Below are 16,907 nucleotides of genomic sequence, written 5' to 3' on the forward strand. Positions count from 1 at the left end.
TACTGACCATAAATTAGATTTATTGTAAATTTCTGATGATGTATGGAAAACAGATGAAACAGATTTGGTAAAAGAAAATAATCCGTAGAACATTTCTAATAAAATTTTGTTTGGTAGTAAATACAGATGCCATTTTTGTCCTGATCCACTGTTTGCCATTGATCAAAATCCTCAGTATAGATAGTCAGTTTGTTGGTAGAGATTCAGATACAAGTCACAGATTTTACTGTAGTGCTAACCTGTTTGGTACACTTTCTGTATTTTTATCTTTGGTTTCTTGGTCAAGGAAATTTGTATGCATTTTTGTCTGCTCGGTGTTTTTGCAGGGAGCTGAAGAAACACAGCCGTTGGAAGCTGAGGCAAAGAAATCTTGTACCTGTGGTGGTAAAAGTATTCTTCTTACTGCAGTCCCATTTTGCAGGACTGGGGTGTAGGTTGTCTCATTTTATTGGCTATATGTCAGATATGAAAGAAGTTCTTGTTTCTGCAAAGAAAATTATACAGGTAACATTTTCATTAAAAAGTGTGTCTAATCCTTGCTTATATTTATTTTTGTTTCAAATAGATTTGTAATGCACTTCAAAATTCTTCACTCACTAAACATTGGAAAATTACCAAGTGTCGCTAGGCTCTGAATGTACCATGAAATAATAAAGGGCTAGGTGAGGGTCCTAAACTATTGTATTTTGTTTCTCATTTCCCTCTTGAATGTTACATTTTCCACCTGTGACATCCTCCTTGATTTTACCACCCAACGTATTTAGTAGAGGTTACAAGTTACTCATTCTGTGGTGCAGGAAATTGTTTGAAACGTTTGTGTACTCTGCTTGTCAAAGGATAGCCCACTTTCTTTATGGAATCCAAAGGTTCATCACCATGTTCACAAAAGCCTGCCACCAAACTCTATCCTGAGATGCCTATAGATTCCTATCTCCCTTTGGTCCATCTTAATGTTATTCTCCCACCTACACCTAGGTCTTTCCAGAAGTCTCCTCCCTTCAGGCTTCCTAACCAGTACCATGTAAACACCTCTCCCCCTCCCATGCATGCCACATGTTCTGCCAACCTCATCCTCCTCGATTTAATCACCCTGACAATATCAGTTGAGGAGTACAGGCCATAAAGCTCATCATTATGTAATTTTTTCCACTGCCTTCCTCCCATGTACATCCAAATATTCTTGTCAACACTCTGTTCTCAAAGACCCTCAAGGTGAAAGACCAAGTGTCACACCCATACAGCACGACTGGCAAAATTACACTTTCTTATATTTTAATGTAGTTCTTTTGATATGGGATGGGAGGACAAAAGATGTTGGATCGAATGATAGCGAATATTCCCCGAATTTAATCTCCTCTTGATTTCATCATGAATGTCATTCTGACTTGTTATTGTCATCCCCAAGTACTTGAATGTTGTAACATTTTCGAATGATTCGTTAGCTATCCTTATATTCTGGTTCTGTCCTGAATTCTGATGCCGAGACATGATCATATATTTTGTCTTTTCTGCATTCATTCCAAGACCAACATGCATACTAATTTTATTTTTAATATGGAGTCAGCCTCACAAGAGTAATGTTGAATAAAATTTTGTAGGCAGATAATAAGAGGGAGATTCCTCGATAATTATTGCAATCTGTCTAATCAGCCTTCTTATGAATTGGCACGCTAATAAATACCGCCTACTGCTATGGCATTTCCTCCTTATTCCATACAGATCAAATAAGTTTGTGTATCAGAGGTTACAAGTACTTCTTCTTCTTCTATGGCTCTCCGGTCCATGGCCTCCTCAATTCTCCTCTTCTCTATCCTCTATCCTCTGCTGCCTTCTTCCAGTTTCTAATCCTCAGGAGCAGTGTGGCATCCATTTGAACTGCATCCTCCCATCTGTTCCTTAGTCTTCCAACTGGTCTTCTTCCTCCAACACTTCCTTTGAATACCATCTTTGGAATTCAGATGTCGTCCATCCGAATCAGGTGACCTGCCCATGAGGTTACAAGTTAAGAAGGTAAAAATATAACGAGTAGATTAATATGCTTTTGTTAATCACCAAAATTATTACCTTATGCTACTTCTTGATTTTGAAATTGTAAGAGCTGTAGTAAAGATGATGAAAAATGGCAGAGTAAGCTATGTGTCTGAAAATATTTGAATATAATTACTTGCAGGTGGTGGTTGTGATCTGCAGTGACCGAGGATGGCTGAAGAGTGCATTATGGGCACAATTACTACAGCAGATGCTTGTGGTTGGTAGCTGGGGTGATGGAAGTGCTCCTTTATGTACACTGCCCCATGTTGCACAACGTAATGTGAAGTTCCTCTTGTCTCACGGTCAGAAAACTTTGAGATGTCTACCTGAACTTCAGGCTCTGTATTGTAAGAACTACCCCACAATGGTTGAAACACTGAAAGATCATTTTCAGGTTCAGGAGATAATGGAGGTTTGTGACTTTGCCAGCATAGGCTGATCTTTCTCTTTTTGTGTCAGTGTTAATTTATATTTTGGTGATATTGCATCTGCATGAGTTCTGTCAATTAAATATCTGAACTAATTCTGTAAAAATATATGTGGCCATTAACCTTTACTGAGCGTGGTTATCTTCGTAGCACTCGCCTTCTGACTTGAACAGAATCGTGTGACTGAAGCGCATTCATTACTTTCATATTACTCTGAATGCTGTCCTTCAAATGTGTTTTTTTTTTCAGGAACATGAAAATGTTACGTGGTATAAATTGATTAGGCTATGGTGGATGTTCCAACATTGCTGCCTGGTTTGTGGTCAAAAGTGTTGTGTTAAAAGACATTATCCTGATTTAAAATTAACTTTTTGGACCAAATATTTGGTCATGCTGCAGCAAAGATTTTAAAACTTGGAAATGCTCGTTTGATTGTTCTTTGTACCTAATACATTTATGATCAGCATGTCTTTGTGCCTTGATTTTGATAAACTCCCCAGGCTGTTTCTTTAGTCTTCATTGGACATTGGTGTTTTGTCCTTGGGTCAGAGTGGAAGACCCGGGTGTTTTCACCCATCACTATAATTTTCTTTCCACAAGGTCATGTTCTTCCAAAAAATGTTATTGAAATTTTGTAGCAAATTTCTTTTCTTCTCGTTTTGTGATAAATAGAACTGTCGGTTAAAACACTGCAACCAGAGAACAAATCTAATCCAAGTGAATGTTTGACACCAAAATTGCTAAATCATGTAATCACTTGCCAGCTCACCAGTGTTGTAACTTGCCACACAGCTTTTACCAATTCATCAATCTACATAATTGCAGAGATGACTGTATTTATAATTTTTATTCAAAATCAGCGATGTAAGAATTACGATTTAGTATAAGAATTAGTACGAGATACATTGTAAAACGTAATAAATAATAGTAAAATATATTTTTTTCACTTTTTGACTTGCTGGTTTCAAAATTGGCGCAAATAGAGGGCTACCTGTATTTTCAGTCGGTTTGTCAGTTCAGTCATATTGACAACTAAAACTATTTTGCTTCCCAAATTGTTAACATACATGTATATGTAGAAAATATCAGCAACACAGTATTAATTTTATGTGGAAACAATTTTGTGTGGAATAAATACTTTATGTTGCAAATAATTTGTTTAATTTTAGATTCACAAGGCATTGTGTAATCTTCCAATAGTAAACGTTAAGGTGACAGTGCATAATGATAATAGGTGTTGGAAGCTTAAAGAAATGTATGAGAAGATAAACGGAGGAAACATGGTCCAGTTAACCCCTCAGAGAGAGTATACTTTGTCTGTGGAACTAAAGGAAGTTTGCGGCAGAGGTTCGTGGAGAATCTTTCTGGGGCTTGGACAGGAACTACAGGCTATGAAGACAGTGAACACTGGTACCCATAAAGTGTTCCTCACATTTGAATCTCCAGATGTGACAGGTGAACAAAGTCCTTATTTTATCTTGTAGCATTTGCAGATATATTGTTTGCATCTCTTGTTTATCTTCAGTTAAAATATTTTTAGTTCTTTACAATGTTGGTGGTTTAGTTTCTGGACTTAACATGTGATATACAGAAGGTCATCGGCTGCAGGGGTGTGATCTGCGAAACAAAGTTCACGTGGAACTGTAGTCAGAACAGAATTATCAGATGGCTTTAGCACCATGACCAGTCATGGTCCCCATCAACTATGTTATCAGCAGCCATGTATATTTCATTGGTATGCTGGCTGGGAATCTTCTTCTTCTTGTTTGGCTCTCTGGTCCGTATTCGGTCCATGGCCTCCTCAATTCTCCTCTTTCATTTGGTCCTGTCCTCCGCTGCCTTCAATATTCTGTCTGTCCAAGGCTTTGATTGAGGGCTGGCTGGGAATACTCAGCAGTTTCCCTCCCTGCGTGACAGTATACGAGTCCCATAAGCAAACAACAAATGGACTTTGTGGCTAAACACGATCACTAAATCATGATATAGCTTATGACACACACTTGGATCTTTTCTGTGTGTGGTAACATTGAAAGAACATTTTATATTTTTCCTCATTTTCTTCTAGGAACAACATAATTATTATTATTATTACTATCATCATCATCATCATCATCATCTGTGGCTCTACAGAGCTTGAAGGACCTTGGCCTCCACGCATGTGGGAGGTTTCTTAATCTATTTAGACATTGGTAGGACTTATTGGATGAATGATCATGACAGCACAACACACACAGATGCAGACAAACATCGATGTCTAGAGTGGGATTTGAACCCATGATTCGAGTTTCTAAGCAAACAGGACCCCAGACCACATGACCATCTCGTCTCTTGCCACAGCTTAGTAATCAGTTTATGATTCCTGCTTTACTTAAGAAACTTAATTCTGTGTTCAGAGCTGAATGGGAATTATAAACTAATAATTTTACAGTTTATTAATCTGTTTGTATACATAATTTCATACGCTATCTTAAGGTTGTCACTTTTGAACTAAGGTACATGCGTCATTGCTTTTCCATCATTAAATACTAACCTTTTCAAGCCAGTGTATCAGCTGCTTTGACGGTCAGTAATGCTGCTGTTTTATTTATAGTTTTAGTATAATTCTCACTGTAAACAGGGACATTTCCTTAAATAGTCTGTCTTTGTAATGGAGTCGAGTTATTTTTCGTTTATGGTACAGACTGAATTCTTAAACATTGTTTAGATGAGCCTGTCATACCTCCATCTGACGGAAGTTTTGCGTAGTAAGAAATCATTAAAAATTATACAACTTTCAAAGGTAATTTTTTTTAGTTAATACCTGCCGAAGAACAGGCAAGTATAGTTAAGACATTTCTTCTGTCTCATAGTTGATTTTTAGGGTAAGTGATTGTAAATGTTGAATCCCGTTTCATCAGTCTGATGTTTGTTCGGCGTGGTTGCAGGTGAAGTGACCTACACCTTATATCTAATGTCAAACGTTCACATTGGACTGGATCAGCAGTTTGACTTGCGTTTTAACGTCGCTGTACCACGAAGGTCTAAAGGTGCACATACAAAATAATCTTCACTGCCAACTCCGAAAGTTTTCTTCAAAATAGGTATGTGAAATAGATGATTATTTCAGTTCTCCATACTGAGTTTTACAGGGCAATTAAAAAGTTGTGCAACTTCATTAAAATATTGCTATCTTTAGGTGTTGAAAGTGACTTCCTTTGAAGCACTTATTGTGGGTCTGTTTTTAATCATTGATGTTTCATGGCTCACGTAAATGATGAATAAGATGACATATTGTTGATTTATCAGTATTTGAGCAATATATAAATACTTTCTTGTATTCATCCTGACATTTTGTGTAGAATGATTGCTTAACCCTTGAAAACTTATATAAATTACATCTTGCCTGTGTTTGCGCACATGTTTAAATGGTGGCGAGTCCTGAGCAGTGGGTTAAGGTTATGTTAAGTGATAAACACATTTTCAAAAATAGCTAATTTTTTATGTTGGGGATCTTGTACATAAATGAAGTTTCTGGAGTTGGCCCATTATGTTGTTTCATTCGTCTAGTCTCGATACATTCCAGAAACATTTTTTTTCAAACAATTTTGAGTGAAGCTGTGTCTGCCTTTATAAGTGACATACTAAACTGTTTTTGAACACAACCTTATATAAATAGTGATTTTGTCTTTTGTCAATGTTCTGAAAGAGCCATCTTTGAAATAATCTGTAATGGCATTCGTAAAATTACTTTGTGATTTTTTGGTTGTTTGTAAAATATTATACTTCAGACTAGGAAGCTGGTATAAATAAAACTGTGAGTTAGTCAAGGTACTGTCTCAAGACATTTTCATTTGCTTTAAGAAAAATATAACCTTATTACAAAACAAAAGTTTAAATGTAATTAAATAGTTGTTACAACAATTTGTAAGTCATTTTTCTTTAAATATAAGTAGTAAGCCGTTTGTAACACAAATTGTAATAATTTCGTAATAAATATAGTTTTGATTTAGAGAAGTATTTTAAGTGATGAATCATATCAGTAAGTGGTTATCACTTGTGATTGAGGTTTTCGTGTTTTTTTCGGAGGCTCTCCAAGGCAAATTCCATGGTAGTGCCTGAAATTAGAGCATGACCAGTTCCTTCCACATCCTTTCTAATTAATTGTTCACTATATTATATATATGATCATGAACAGTGGGAAAGTAAAAACTAGGAAGGAGGGTTCGATTCCGATATTTAACAAAAATACCGTGAAGAAGCAATTCATCTGTCAAGACAGTCGTTAACATTCGAGATTTAAACCATTTGTAAATTATTGCTACGTCATTTTGCTTGACAAGAGACATTAATTACATGATTCTTGTTTTTAAAAATGCCACAACTTCGCTGTATAATCCAAAATACCCATTATTCACATAACTTACTCCGTGTGCTCGCCCCCGTGTCTCCGCAGTGAAACTCGTCGTACCCAAGTATGTAGCCAGTCAGCCAAGCTGATTACAGCCACAAACACAAGCAGGTAGACAAGTTATACAAATATTGTACTGGACATGTCTCTGCCTGAGGTATATTTCGTATAACTTTCTGGGAGTCCGCTTTGCTCCCAGCCTTTCTGTCAATTGCCATTATTCTGACAGATTGTTATCAGCAGTCTGTTTTAATACAGTTGTAGGATAAATATCACATGGTAGGCTACTTCTCTAGTACTTAGTATGTTCCAGGATCTATTCCAGCCGTCGGAATGAAGTGGTATTAAAATTAAAAACAATTTGAAATGTGTTAGTGGGAGAAAATTTCTCCTAGAACAGTAAGATTTGAGGCTCTCACTGCAGTGGGTTCAAATATGGCTGTCTGTTGGGTTTTAGCGCAGTGTAGTCTGGCAGAAATCTCCCTCCTCATCGCCCTGATGATGGAGGCAGCAAGGACCTCTGAAACGTTGGTTAACTTGTACCAGACTACACGACGGAACAACCCAGAAGACGGCCATCTTCGGACTCCTGAAACGGTCAAATATGCATTAAACAAAGCTCAGTATGAGGATACGATAATTTATTTAATTAAGACAGTGAATTACAACTTTCAGAATGGCATAATGTAATTACTGGAATTTTTTTAACACTGTGAAAACTAACATACGAGTGTTCTAGTGATTGGGATTTGAGCATGCCAATGCAGAGCTCAAATTTCGTCCCTCAGTCTCGTCTGCTACATTATCAGTACACATATAGACAATTGGAAACATTTTTTAGTCATTATAAATGACTTTGATCTTCATAAAACTGGGTAGTGTATGATGATTCCTTCAGAGAAATGCATATATTTTAGCCATATTTGTTTGTTAAATGACATATAGTTGAAACGTCTAGAGGAAGATGTCTCTAGCGTCTTACTCTTCACACGGAGTTCAATAACACTGACGCAGTAAGCAGAGGTTGACAGTTGATATTTATCCATTATTTTACACCAGATCCGGACAGAAGAATTGATTATTCTGGTAATGTCTGAGCTCTACAAGGAAGTTGTTGACTTTAATCGTGTATATTCTGTTGCCTCCGTTTTGAGATTTTGACGAAAACTGTTCACCACAATGAAGAAGTAAATCAGGAGCACTATAACAAAAATAAAACCCTGGAAAGTAAATGCTAGAACATGTCTTTCGCAATGTTAGTAATGACTTAATCATATCAGTAATTGGTCACGCTTAGAATCTGGCCAAATTTTCAGGTGGGATTTTTTCTCATGTCGCTTACATGCAAGCAGCAAATTTTAAAATAATTTTGATTACAGGTTTAAATATACTTATTTTAAAATATTACATGATACAGTAAGGCCCCGCTTTTCGGCGCTCCGCTTTACGGCGATTCGCTAATACGGCGCTCAACAGCTGAGTCAGAGAAGTGCGTCCGGCGCCATTTTCTCGTCGCTGATTCAATCTGTTTACAGCTTGTGTTAATACAGTGTAATTACAATGGCGTCAAAGGGTTATTATTATTATTAAGTGTTCTGTCTTACGACAGGTCCATTGCTCTGCCCAAAAAGAGCTCTCCAGTTGTCCCTATTCTCGGCTTCTCGCTTTAATTCCTGGAACGTCATCTTCTTTCCTTGTTTAAGGTCGTCGGTTAGCTGTATCAATCTTCTTCCTAGTCCTCTCTTTCCTTCAACCTGGCCTTCGGTGATATCACTCAGTAATGCATTCCTTCTCATAATATGTCCCAGCCAGTTAGCTTTCCTTCGTGTAATCGCCTGCAGAATGTTTCTTTGCTCGTTGACTCTCCTCAATACTTCTTCGTTGGTCACTCGATCCGTCCACCTGATCTTCTCTATTCTTCTCCAACACCACATTTCAAAACTCTCCAGGTATTTCTGTTCCTTCTTCATGAGTGTCCAAGTCTCTGCTCCATACAGCGCGACACTCCATACGTAACACTTCACTAGTTTCTTCTTCATCTCCAAGCCCAACTTCCTAGTGAGAAGTATCCTCTTCTTGACGAAAGCTGCCTTGGCCATGGCTATCCTTGCTTTTACTTCCTTGGTGCATAGGGCGTCCGTCGTGACTATGCTTCCCAAGTACTTGAAATGCTCCACATTCTCCATCTGTTGGTTTCCAATTACAACGTTCAATGGTTCTGCTCTCGGTGCTATCCTCATTACCTTTGATTTTTCAATGTTGATTTCCATTCCATACTCTCTACCTGTTTCCACTAACTTGTCCATCATGTTCTGTAATTCCTCCTCTTCCTTCGCCAATACTACTAAGTCGTCTGCATACTTTACAGTCTTTATCACTCTTCCTCCAATTTTGAAGTCTCCTGTTCCCTCCAGAGCTTCCTTGGCAAGCCATTCCCCGTACAGGTTAAAAAGAATTGGTGATAAGCAGCATCCCTGTCTTACACCTCTACCTATCTCAACGCTGTTGGTGTCTCCTGAGTCCAGTCTCACTTTGACTTTTTGCTGCATGTACAGGTTTTTGATTAGTCTTCTATCTCTCCAATCAATTCCAATTCTCTGTAGGATCCTCATTATTTTTTTCCATTTTACTCGATCGAAAACCTTCTTCCAGTCGATGAAGCAGGCACATACTTCTTCCTTGACATCGAGAACTCTCTCTGAAATTATTCTCATAACTCCGATGGCATCTCTGGTTCCTCTTCCTCTCCTGAATCCAAATTGGTCGTCTCCCATCACTTCCTCTATCTTCTTTTCTAGTCTTTTAGTCAGTATTCTAGTCATTATCTTCGCCGCATGTGAGATTAGGCTGATGGTCCTGTAGTCGCCGCACTTCTTGGAATTCTTTTTCTTCTGTAATGGAATCATTGTTACTTCCAGAAAGTCCTTGGGCCACTCACCGGAGGTGTATATCTTGTTAGCGAGTCTAGTAAGAACCTTCACTCCTTTCTCTCCAAGTTCTTTCAATAAGTCTGATGGGATTTCATCATCTCCCATAGCTTTTCTTCTTCTCATATCCTTTATGGCCCTCTCTACCTCGCTCTTCAGTATCTCTGGACCTTTGTCGTCCTCTTATACTTCTTCTTCTGGCTCCAATTCCATCTCCTTCTCATCCAGTCGATTGGCCTTGTCATAGAGCTCTTCAATATAATTTTCCCACACAGCTTTAACTTCATTCTGGTCACTGACTATCTTTCCTGATGGGTCTTCTATTTCCTGTGTTCGAATTCCTTTGTTCTCTTTCCATCCTAGTTCTTTCGCCTTTGCATACATCAAATCGTATCTTCCAATTCTCTGGAGTGTCATTATCTCATCAAATACTTCGTTGATGTAATCTTCTCTCGCCTTGTCTGTTTCTCTTCTCAGTTCGTTGTTCAGTCTTCGATATTTCTGTCTTCCCTCTTCACTGTTGATATTCTTCCATCTCCTCCTCTCATCCATCTTATCGAGCATAGCCTGTGTAATCCATGCCTTCCTTGGTATCCTCTTCATCCTACCAACCTTTTCTTCTAATGCCACTGTTAGGCACTTCTTGACATTTGTCCATTCCTCTTCAACGCTTTCGCCTTCACTTTCACTTAATTTTCCTTCCAATTCTGCTCTTACTTCATCTCGCGCGCTCTTCAGGTTCTCCAGGTCCCATCTCTTCTTCCTCACCCCCCTACTCCTGATTTTCTTCATTCTGGTGCTGACGTTTGCAACTAACATATTATGATCTGAGTCGATGTCCGCTGATGGCACTGTTGTCACATCCTTTACGCTATTCCTAAATCGTTGCTTCACTAAGATATAGTTTATCTGGTATCTGCTCCTGTCTCCTGGGCTTTTCCATGTATACAATCTCCTGTGATGCTTCTTGAACCAGGTGTTGGTGATTACCAGTCCATTTCTTCGGCAGAAGTCAACCATCATGTCCCCTCTCCTATTCCTTATTCCCAGTCCATGAGGGCCGACAATGTTGTTTTCTGCTCCTTTCCCCACGACACTGTTCCAGTCTCCCATTATTATGGTTTCCACTTTCCCTCTTCCTTCTGTCCTGATGATTTCTTCTATCTTCTCATATATTATTTCCACTTCTTCATTGTCATGATCCGATGTTGGCATGTACACCTGCATTATCAGAATATCCACTGGTTCTGCATTCAACTTGATATACATCAATCTGTCACTACACGCTTGCACTTTGATTACACTTCACTATTGCAACAGTCAAAGGGTAGTAGCGATAAAAAGAGGAGTCGCAAGCCTCTTACTTTAAATACCAAGTTAGAGATGATTAAACTTCGTGAACAAGGCATGTCTGGCCGAGATAGGACGTAAGCTAAGCCTAGCTCGCCAAACTGTTAGTGCCATCGTGAACGCTAAGGAGAAAGTGTTAAATGAAATTAAAAGTGCCACACGAATGAACTCTAAAGTCATAAGAAAAAGAGATAGCCTTATTGCCGACATGGAAAAACTTTTAGTTGTGTGGATTGAAGATCAAACGAGCCACAATGTGTGTACTACTGATATTCATTTTACTTTCATATCATTTTCTTAGGCCTAGCGCTATTGTGCACTTACTATATGATAGTGTAAACATCTTATTAGGCTTTGATTTGCATTTGCAAGTGAAAAAAGGCAAAGATCCGCTTTACGGCGATTTTCGCTTTATGGCGGGGGTCTGGTCCCTAACCCGCCGTATAAGTGGTGCCCTACTGTACATGGTATTTTAATATATAATATCAATATAAAGTTTGATGCCATGTAAACTCTTAAATTTAAACAGAGTCTTTAATTAATATGTGTTTAATCCAAAATGCTGAATTAAACTCCATTTTAATACATCTTCGAAGGACGTGACGTGAATGTTTTCTTAGTTCCTCTGCTTTTATTTCTAGACCATTGGTTCTCAACCAGTGTGCCGCGAGCTTTTGCGAAGTTTTGAATGAAAGAATGATTATATTAAATAAAATAAATATTACATTGTTATTCGTAATTGAATATTGTTTAGTAATTAAACTTCGTCATGTTTCTGTTTTACGATAATTTTATATGTTTGTACAATGAATGACATTACTTAAAATAAGTATACTGTAATCATATATTTTACTTCTCTATTCAAATTCTAGCGTGCGGCAAAAAAAATCTCAGGTGTGTCATTTATTTGTTGTTACATATTTGAATCTCAAAGATCATTTGTGTTCACCCCACGTGCTGAGTAAGATATTAACTTAAGCGATACTTACTTACAGATCACTTCGAATGTTACTCACCTTCGCTAAGTACGGCGGTTAAAATCAAAGTACCTAGCTCAAGAGCGTAGGCACTTATAGTACTGGTGATAATGTCACCGCACCAAGCAGCGATAATCACTTGAAGGAACAGCAGTACAAGATGCCAGACAACCCATGGGGTTACAAACTCGACTTGCTCCTGTAGACAGACATATTACGCAAAATGACACCTACCACGCACTGATGCCTTACCGGTTCGCAAGTAGAAGGTCTAACATTACAAGAATAAAGCCCACAATTATATCTCAAAGTCTATTTCCGTTGGAACAGTGGTCCCATCCTACTCCATTTAAAGTTTACGTTACTTTTAACGAAAATGGTAATTTTTAATTTTAACCTCAATACAATTTTAATTCTGTCTTAGCCTGCAGTTTGCGTACTAAAGAAAAGATGGTATAATCATACCGCAACATGTCGCCAAAATAAATAACATGAATTTTAAGAGTATCAAGTATGTTAAAGATTTTTATTACTATATTTCATACAAACATTTGAAAAATACAGTAAACTAGCCACAGTCGCCTTCCCTAGTTAATTTTAAGTAAACAAATCACTTGTTTAAATAAAGCCATGATTTCCTTTCGTGAATGTATGAAGGTCAACTGTGAGTCATTTAAAAAGTCTTTCACTTATTTGGATTACATTACTGTTTGAACAGAATTAACGCAGAATCGACCTTGAAATGAAGTGCCGATGTGCGCAGCCACACGGCCGTTCTAATACGCGGTGTAAAAACATCGGCTGATAATGAGTTCTCCTTTGGCTTTCTAACTTTCTTATATTTCGTGTTATACTTCTATTTTTAGTGTTACATAGTTTATACAGAATTAGTATCTTCGTCAGGTAACACATCCATGGTATCAGATATCATTCAGATCTTTCCAACAGTGAGAACATTTTTTAAGGGGCAATGATTTTAGGACAGCGTTCAGCACGACTCCAAGGTCGAGTCAGTTCTCTGCTCTGATGGACATTACGTATACTCTAACGAAACAACTCACATTTATGGTACCATAGAGTAATGCCAGGTTGACGATCAGCCACAAAATGGAAGACGCCTTTGCGATCGTTATGAGCGTGTGTATCCCTGCAACATCACAAATTAGTAAGCGTGTGAAACACATGGCGTACTCGGCTTCAAATAATCCATAGCTTTATGTTTCTGTAAAATTATATATCCTTTCCATGTCGAACTATCCAGCCGAAACACTTGACTTGGTTTATGAAAGCCATAAAATCATATCTTGGTGCTTTTTATTATCTATAAAACCCTCATACGTCCAATAATAACGTACGCGGCCAAAACGCACCTCGGTAAGCTCCAAGATTTTCAGAACAAGGTACTGAGAATTATTATTCCAAGGGTAACGTCAATCGAAATATTACATGAACAAACTGGCATGATATGTTATAATTAATTCATGTCATTATCAGACAAGAGCGCGTATGAGTATCAATAACGAGCCTGATAACCTTCGGAGAAGTTCGTTGTTCGAGTCTCGAACGGTGCACTGGCCATTATAATTGAGGGTTTTTATGGTTTTATTCAGGTACACAATATCTTATAGTATTTATAACAGCGGTTAGGATTTAAACTTTGACGCATTTAATGTTACGTTTATATCAAAATCACTAGGACATTTGGGTGTCCAGTAACATGAAAATATTAGTCAGGGAACGAAATCAAATCTGGCCAAAATATAGTCACTTGGTAACTGAAACAGTAGCATTATATTTAGATGGTTAAGAACTCTAGCATAGAACTACGTATCTAACTTACCGTATATTCCGAGTTCATAGCCGTATTGGCCATGCGTGGCTTCAGACGTACTCTCTTCCAGGCTTGGACGATACGAAAAACTCACCGACACTGCTAGGAGAGACAGAATCTGCAAAAGTGAGACGCTCGACTACTGTTCTTACGTTTGTAACAAATTTAATGTGTCTGCTGCGAGAACGCTAGCTTAAAATTATAAAATATGCACAGGTAAATAAAACTTAAAACACTTCGTACAAAAAATTATCAAGTCGTTTCAGATATCGAAAGTTTTAAATGCGAAACAGTCACAATTTTTTTTTGAAAAATGTTATATTCTGATGGAATAATGATGCTGTGTGCTATAGTTACATAATGAGAGTTAAAAGTACGTCTGTTGTTTTGTGTTGGTGTAATCATTTGTTTCAGTCTTAGGTAAGGTTGCACATTTGGGTGCAAATAAGAATAAATAACAGGTGAATGTAGGAAACTTCGTAATATTATGACCAACGTATCACGGATAATAAGATGGGCGAGACATGTAGCACGCGTCGGGGAGCCGTGAAATATATTCACAGTCGTGTCGGAAAGTTGAAGAAAAGGGATTTTATCAGGAAGAATAAGAAGGAAACGAAATGTGAGGATGTGTACAGCGTAGGATCTAGTCATGGGCTTTGAAGACGATAGTGAACCTTTGGGTTCCATAAACTGATGGGAAATTCTTAGCTCTCAAAACGACTATCCTCCCTGTAATGTCAAAATTCTATACGTTCTTTTAAAGCCTTTGCATTTAAGTGAGTCTTTCATACCATACTTTTTCCTTAACATTTGTAAATTTATTTGTGTACAGTTAATTTAACGACACTTTATCAATAGTTCAGGTGTCGAATGAGAGGATGATAGCGGCCTAATTGAAGGTAATATCCCGGTATTTACCTTGAGCTACTGAGGAAAACCACGAAAAACCTAGTCAGGATAAGTGGTCTCTGGACCGAGATTTAAACCCGGGACCTCCCGAATACGAAGCAGGATTGTTAACCGACCACGACTCTCGATTAATTTTTGTAAAGTTTACTTTATACCAAACATAATTAACGTATAATTTATGTGTAAAAAACAGTGATTTTATCAGAAATTATCATGCACATTTAAATTACGGGCGTTATATAAAGAAAATAGGATTTTGATGTGAAGACAAATGTCTTCTGGAATGTTGTGCAGCAACGCGTGTTCTGAGAAGAAATTATCGAATAAGAGAATACGTCGACTAGTAAAATTTCGCTATGTACAAGTGATTGTGTGTAACAAGTTTATCGATAAAACAGCTTAAATTACGGCCGTGCCGATTTCAAGCATTGCTTCATCTGTAACATTGGGATTCGACTGCAATAATTTAATATTTCCATTAGTTGATGTGTAGTAGTTGAGATGTGTTTTAAATTGAACACTTTGTATAATTTACAGCCTATAAGTACTTCCATATCAGAGAAAGTACTGTATTTGTTTCGTAAGTTATAATAAACCCCTTATGACAGCAGTGAAAGTTGAATCTTGTACGATTGTAATAAAGACGTTCAGGATTGCGTTTTTAAGTGGAAAACCTGTATAGTAACAAATCTAAAACTTCTTGACGATGGTGAAGAGTCAATTGAATAAAAATTTCCTTGGATATTATCCATCGTCTAGTAAATATAAAACGTAAAACGACGTTTCGGAGATGGTGTGATGATGTCTTTTTATTCCGGGACTTTCACTTTTTTACTTTGTCCGGAGATAGGGATTAGCTCTATCTAGTGGGCCCAACTATGTAGGAACCTGAAGACGGAGGTAGAGTCCCATCTCCGAAACGTCGCTTTACGTTTTATATTTACTAGACGATGGATAATATCCAAGGAAATTTTTATTCAATTCTCCTGTATAATAAAATCAGTAGATTAGTACGAATCACTTAGGCTGGAATGTGGCAGACCTAATAAAATCTGCTTCATTGTTTCGGTTGATTCACTAGCAGGAAAGGCTTACATTTACTTTTTGCTTCTATTGTGAAATTTTTGGACACTAAACTTATACATTACCGTGAATATCACGCCGATGATTAAAGCTCCACTCTTCAGACTTCCGAGACAGCAGCAAAATTCATTGACTCTGTATGTCTCTGCCTTGACTGGCTTTTGATACCAGGACAAATTGTTGGTCCCATTCGTCATCTTGTAATTTTTTAGAAAGAGCTGCAAATACCTTCTGTGGAGAATCTACTATAATTAAATGTTTTCATGAGAAAAGTTGACAAAGTACTGGCCTACTCAATGGCAGATTGACGCCTTTGTTTTTCGAGGATGACTTGAAGTTTTATATTAATTTCAGATAAGATTAGAAAGTATTGATTACCAATGTTGCCAATTTAGACCAAGTATTACTCAGAGTAAAACTAAAACACCTATATAATTGCTTCTGTATCATACTTTTTCTTATTGAGTTCAAAGTAATCTCTTTAAAACTGGAAGAACTGCGTTAATATGTCGTATGAATTATTAGGTTTCAGTCGAATATAATTACACAAGCGGCGAAGTCATTTCAGAGCGCATACTCGTTATTAAAAAAACATTTACTGGAAAAAATCAGAAATCAAAATTCAAGGCAGGCGCTGTGTCAATTCTGACATAAGAACTCCAACTTTCAAAAATGTTACGGCAAGAGAACTCAGAGCATGTTTGAGCCCCAAATCTTAAATCGCCTACAAATTGCATGAAAAATGTACAATAGCGATTATTAGCATAACTTACAAATACGTCAAGGATGTATGTTACTATCTGCTTTGTTCTTTGAGCTTATGTAATCCTGCTGTCAGCTTTAGATAAATAATCACATGATTATTATGAACAATAAGATTTGAAAAACGTCCAATGATAACTGCTTTAATAAACAGTAACTCTGCTGTTTGTTCGTGGGTTTCGTATAATACTCAGAATAGACAGAGATTCTTCCCTTAAA

At 37.4% G+C, this 16,907-nt stretch overlaps 2 protein-coding genes across 10 annotated transcripts in view; one reads left to right on the forward strand and one right to left on the reverse strand.

Moving 5' to 3' along the window:
• The window catches only part of LOC110840273 (activating signal cointegrator 1 complex subunit 3), a 143,157-nt gene that overhangs the window by 103,950 nt on the left and 22,300 nt on the right, over positions 1-16,907 (forward strand). For 4 of the 9 annotated variants that reach the window (XM_022085183.2, XM_022085179.2, XM_087357907.1 and 1 more), the window contains 4 exons: positions 327-504; positions 2,171-2,443; positions 3,629-3,914; positions 5,384-6,452. In XM_022085183.2, coding sequence (XP_021940875.2) covers positions 327-504; positions 2,171-2,443; positions 3,629-3,914; positions 5,384-5,502 — 856 coding nt within the window. In that variant the 3' untranslated portion in view covers positions 5,503-6,452. Of the gene's footprint in view, positions 1-326; positions 505-2,170; positions 2,444-3,628; positions 3,915-5,383; positions 6,453-7,303; positions 7,869-12,118; positions 12,608-16,907 lie in introns of those variants that run through there. The other 5 variants (XR_015537598.1, XM_087357906.1, XM_022085181.2 and 2 more) reach the window with 4 other exon arrangements.
• LOC110840281 (uncharacterized) lies at positions 7,471-16,236 on the reverse strand. Its single transcript, XM_022085198.2, has 5 exons — positions 15,992-16,236; positions 13,941-14,049; positions 13,162-13,247; positions 12,140-12,299; positions 7,471-8,047 (listed from the first exon to the last, which is right to left on the reverse strand). Exons 1-5 carry the CDS (start codon positions 16,121-16,123, stop codon positions 7,947-7,949), a joined length of 588 nt encoding a protein of 195 aa, XP_021940890.1. The 5' UTR covers positions 16,124-16,236; the 3' UTR covers positions 7,471-7,946.

Source organism: Zootermopsis nevadensis, unplaced genomic scaffold (genome assembly GCF_977971745.1).
Source record: "Zootermopsis nevadensis isolate Lab colony 2312 unplaced genomic scaffold, Znev_1.0 Znev_ptg000029l, whole genome shotgun sequence".
Lineage (NCBI taxonomy): Eukaryota > Metazoa > Arthropoda > Insecta > Blattodea > Termopsidae > Zootermopsis > Zootermopsis nevadensis.

Coding starts and splice junctions, on each gene's coding strand:
- LOC110840281 (XM_022085198.2), bottom strand. CDS start 16,123: ATGACGAATGGGACCAACAATTTGTCCTGGTATCAAAAGCCAGTCAAG. Junction 14,050..15,991: donor TCATCGGCGTGATATTCACG/GTAATGTATAAG, acceptor TCACTTTTGCAG/ATTCTGTCTCTCCTAGCAGT. Junction 12,300..13,161: donor TACTCTATGGTACCATAAAT/GTGAGTTGTTTC, acceptor GTCTGTCTACAG/GAGCAAGTCGAGTTTGTAAC.